This window comes from Aedes aegypti, chromosome 1 (genome assembly GCF_002204515.2).
Source record: "Aedes aegypti strain LVP_AGWG chromosome 1, AaegL5.0 Primary Assembly, whole genome shotgun sequence".
NCBI lineage: Eukaryota > Metazoa > Arthropoda > Insecta > Diptera > Culicidae > Aedes > Aedes aegypti.
This window is the reverse complement of record NC_035107.1, coordinates 22490261-22495037: the sequence shown is the minus strand read 5'-3', so window position 1 is coordinate 22495037 and position 4777 is coordinate 22490261. Positions and strand designations below refer to the sequence as shown.

General features: G+C 46.2%; 1 protein-coding gene across 1 annotated transcript; it reads left to right on the top strand.

The window, feature by feature from the left end:
- The first annotated feature begins 2364 nt into the window (after positions 1-2364).
- On the top strand, positions 2365-4495 carry LOC5579417 (transferrin). The gene is made up of 2 exons (XM_001647669.2): positions 2365-3821; positions 3887-4495. Exons 1-2 carry the CDS (start codon positions 2398-2400, stop codon positions 4362-4364), a joined length of 1902 nt encoding a protein of 633 aa, XP_001647719.2. The 5' UTR covers positions 2365-2397; the 3' UTR covers positions 4365-4495.
- Positions 4496-4777: the final 282 nt, after the last annotated feature.

The window sequence follows — 4777 nt, the reverse complement described above, 5'->3', positions numbered from 1 at the left end:
ATAATAAGTTCAAAAGTTTTGTTGTGTCCAAAATCTTCTGAATCTCAAAAAAAAAAGCATCTTGAATACTACTACATTACAAACACCAAAAGCGTTCAAGCCACCTACCATTTATTTTTTATTCTAAAAATGTATGTTTCTAAGTAATCGTTATTTACTCTAGATGTTTTACCCTCTTCTTCCGCTGCTTATAATAAAAAAAAAGATGTTAAAAACTTGGTGGTAATGTTATCGAGATCTATGTACGATTTGTATGGTCACGTACTACATTCATTGTTGCTTAAGAAAAATAAATAAATAAAAGTCTGGAACATTGCTAGGTTGCAGTACAACCAGGTCCGTCCCACTCGGGCTCAGATTGGGTACCACTTCTAGTACTGCATTTTGTCCCTTGGTACTGCAAAAGGTACCCAAGTTTGACAGATCGCAGTACACTTTTCACGGCATTCTAGAATCTGCTCTGTTACCTTATGTGTCATTGAATTTTGGGCCACAGCAAGGGACATGAAGGTCTTTATATTGTCTTTGATTCAGCATTTACGCATTGGCCGTTATTACTTACAACATAATCATTTGGATATGTCTGGTAATGTTCAAGGTCATTGGAGCACCAGAAGCAAAGACTTTGACCAAATATTTATCTCATTCATATTGAAATTAATTTAAGGTGATTATAAAACGAAGCCAAACTTTGAATTTTCAACAGCACAAGACTGGAGAATCTGACAACAGTTCGCGTTGAAAATCAATTAAATTGCTTGCTTGCTGGTTGTGACCAATGGGATAAATTTTCAACACGGAGCGCTGTTTGGTTCTCAAGTCTTGTGCTCTTGAAAATTTGAGGTGTGGCTTCGTTCTATAATCACCTTAAATAAACTATTGTACGATCTGATTACTAAAACAAGGTGCAAATGCAAAACCATTTTTCGTTACCCTTAAATTCAATGAAAATATTTCACTCTTTCTGAAGACTACCTTATTTTGCAACAACCTTGGAGTAGAAATCTGAAAAAAAAAATTTGGACGAGTTTTCTTGTCTAATTCTGTAAATTTACAGTGTAAAAAGCTTGCCCGCCGCCACCAGGTGCGCTAGTGTTCGCGTTGATTTTGGCAGCTGTTTTTGTTGTCATCTTTCCTATCTGTTCTGTGGTTCATGAGTCCTCTCATGGCGTAGGGGTAACGCGCCCTAACTAGAGATCAGGAAGTCATGAGTTCGATTCTCACTGAGAAGACGTGTACCTTTTTCGCAAATCTTCACACCAATTTGTCCATCTAATCCAATTGCAAATTATATGTAATGTTTAGCTTTTCGCTAGTTCGGTAGTTGTTTCCTACTAATGTTTTACAACTGAGAGTGGCCACTTGATGTTGATAGCAGAATCGGGGAAGTCCTTGTCCAAACGCTACCATTACACGTGCTACCGTTGATTTGCGGCATGTTATGATACTTTTACTTGCACTCATTGAGGGTTGATCGGGTTTGGGAGCAGAAGGTCGAAAGACCAAAACTCTGACCTTTTGTCATCGATTCGGTTGACTTTGTCCCACATTCAACAAAGATGCGAACCAACTGTAGAGATAATTCGCTTAACCTCTGTCGCTTTTACTCGTTTGTCAGCATATTTCAAAGGGGATTTTCCCTTCCGAAAGGACGTGATCGTTGCGTCTTTCGAACTCTGGATGTAACACATTTAGCCAAGTACAACTGAAACATCCATCAAGCCGAGCTTTTGCTAACGAACGCAAATTTATGCGAACACACCCACTCGCTATCAATTGAAAATGCGCTTACGGAGACGGTGAATTCCCTTAGAAACGAATAGGCGATCGTTAGGGGGATATAGCGTCTCTAGTACCCTTTTTGCGTTTTATATGCGGAACAATTGTACCATTCATTCATGTATGATACAAGATCGCCAGCTAAACCTCCGTAAAGCAATTGGCTACTAGACAAGTAGGAAGGTGAAAGTCAGTTCTTGCTCCCGATACTACGTAGACTCCGAAAATAGCTTTCAACAAGTTCAACTAAACCTGATTCTAGCTGTTGCCTTCGTTGCGATCTACTGCCGCCTATGTCAATCGGGATCTTCTTATGCAATCGCGTTCTTCATCCAGAAGCCTATCGCTCTCAATTCCCATGGCTGACATAATGCAAATTTCCGTGCTGATTTATGGTAAGGTGACCGATTGTGGCCTTACGGTCTCCGACTGATCCTCCTTCTTCCTCGGTCGGTCCAGCTAAGTCGATCGACCGCCGGTAATGAAACCAAAACAATTTTTATTTTGTTACTTACGGGAATCCCCGAAACCGGCCAGTAGTTGCATCTTCGCTATCTGTATAAAACTGGGGCCGGTTTCGAGCCGGGTGGTAGTCTTGTTTCGAACTCGTTGGCGATCATGACGGTATCAAGCGCGTTATTATCAGTGGTGGCAGTGCTTCTGCTGATCGGTCATAGCCATGGCCAACAGAAGGAAACGTTCAAATTGTGCGTTCCGCATCAGATCATGGACGCGTGTCAGGATCTGATGGCCAAACCGGATGCGGCCATCCAGGTTCAGTGCATTGCCGGCCGCGATCGTATGGAGTGTCTGGAGAAGGTCAAGGCCCGGGAAGCGGACTTTGTGGCCGTTGATCCGGAAGACATGTACGTCGCCTATCATATGGCCAATCAGGACTTTAGCGTGTTCACCGAGTTCCGCACGCTGGAGGAACCGAAGGCCGAGTTCCGTTACGAGGGCATCATTCTGGTCCGCAAGAGCGACAACTTCCGCAGTCTGGCTGATCTCAGGGGTAAGAAGTCCTGTCATACGGGATATGGAAGGAACGTCGGCTATAAAATCCCGATCACGAAACTGAAGTCGGCGGGAGTGTTCAAACTGGCCACTGATTCGGAACTGTCTCCGCTCGAGAAAGAACTGAAGGGACTGTCCGACCTGTTCGGAAGTGCGTGCTTGGTTGGAAAGTACTCTCCGAACGATGAAGTGAACCGATTGCTCAAGAAACGTTACTCGAACTTGTGTGCTCTGTGCGAACGACCGGAAGTATGTGACTACCCGGACAAGTATTCCGGATATGATGGAGCGATCCGATGTTTGGTAGAGAACAACGGCGATGTGGCGTTTACTAAGGTCATCTACGTGAACAAGTACTTCGGTCTTCCGGTAGGAGGCGCCCCAGCCAAACCAGCCCTGAATCCAAATGCGCGTACCGAAGACTACGTCTACCTATGTGAAGACGGCTCAACTCGCCCGATCACCGGACCGGCCTGCTCGTGGGCTCAACGACCTTGGCAGGGATACATGGGCAACGGCGACATCAACAGCCGTTTCCAGCGTCTGCAGCAGCGCCTCCAGCAATTCTACCAGGATGCCAAAAACTCAGCCGACACTGACAAGGCCCTCAAGATGTGGGTCGATCGCAAGAACGTTCTGGTTGATCGCGAAGTTCCGGTACAACCTGGAGATCATCTGAACCGCGCCCAGTACAAGGACGTGATCGAGCGCGACGGTCCGTTCCAGAACAAGATCAAACTGTGCGTAACTTCCCTGATCGAGCTGAACAAGTGCGAAGTCATGCAGAAGGCTGCCTACTCTCGTGATGTTCGTCCGGCCTTTGAATGTGTCATGAAAGGCAAGGGTAGTTGCGTTGAAGCTGTTCGCCGCGGGGAAGCCGACGTCGTTGTGCTGAAGGGCGAAGATCAACCCGCAACATCCACCAGCGATCTTAAGGCGATTCTGTTCGAAAAGTATGACGATAATGACGTGATGGTCGCTGTCGCCGACAAGGATATCACTCGCGATCAGGATCTGAAGGCTCCACTGTAAGTTTCAATAATTTTGTTCGATCAAATCTCAAAGATTCTGATCAAACCGCCAACTTTTTCAGGGAATTCGACGCATCGGACTCGCGTGCCGTATCTGCAGCCCTGTTCTTTAACGACAAGCGCCAGCAGAAGACCTGCCCCAACAAGCTCGCCTCGTCACAGGGTGCCCCGATCCGGATCGTGTCCGCCCAGGACCTGACCAGGCTAGGAGCGAACAAGCGGCTGATCTGCCCGAACCTGGAGCTGCAGGCGATTGGAAACTATCAGGCGTGCAACGTGGACTACACCATGCCGACGGGAATCTACGTGCGGAAGGACATCACCGGCCAGCTGGAGGATAACATTGCGCACGCTTTCGTGGCGCTGTCGGATAAGTTTGGACACGGAGCCAAAAACGAAGTGGTGTTCGAGATGTTCGGCGAGTTCAAAGCGGGAGAGAAGAATGTTCTGTTCCATGATAGGGCCGCCAAGTTTGGAGTGGCCGGCAACAAGATCGGCGAGGTGGACCCGGCCAACTATCGGCGGTTGATGTGCTTGTAGATAACTAAGTGATAACAGTCAGGGAAATATCACCTTTCTGGGTATGATGTTAGTACTCTCAATGATGTTAGTACTCTCAATCAGTAGATTTAGACTAAACTCCTTGAAAATATAGACAGTTTGCAGAGAAATGACGTCATTTTTTAGTCTTAAAACAGCCTGTAATAGTTTTACGCTGTCTTGAACTAAGTAGTTGTTATCACTGTCAATAAGCTGCTTCTCTTACTCTCCAGGCCAGTAGGATATAAAAGTCGATCGAGTTTAAGTTGATGGCTTCCGGTTCACTGGCAGACCGACGATCGTCAAGTGAACCTGTCACCAACTATCACTGGAAAACCGCAAATTCGAAGGGCAGAGCGCGAATACCGTCAACATTAAAGTAAAGTGATACGAGCGCTATGTATGAGCAGCTG

What these genes read in the sequence shown, in the direction of transcription:
- LOC5579417 (XM_001647669.2), top strand. Translation starts at nt 2,398, where the DNA reads ATGACGGTATCAAGCGCGTTATTATCAGTGGTGGCAGTGCTTCTGCTG. An exon ending in CAGGATCTGAAGGCTCCACT is followed by an intron (nt 3,822 to 3,886) that starts GTAAGTTTCAAT and finishes CAACTTTTTCAG; the next exon opens with GGAATTCGACGCATCGGACT.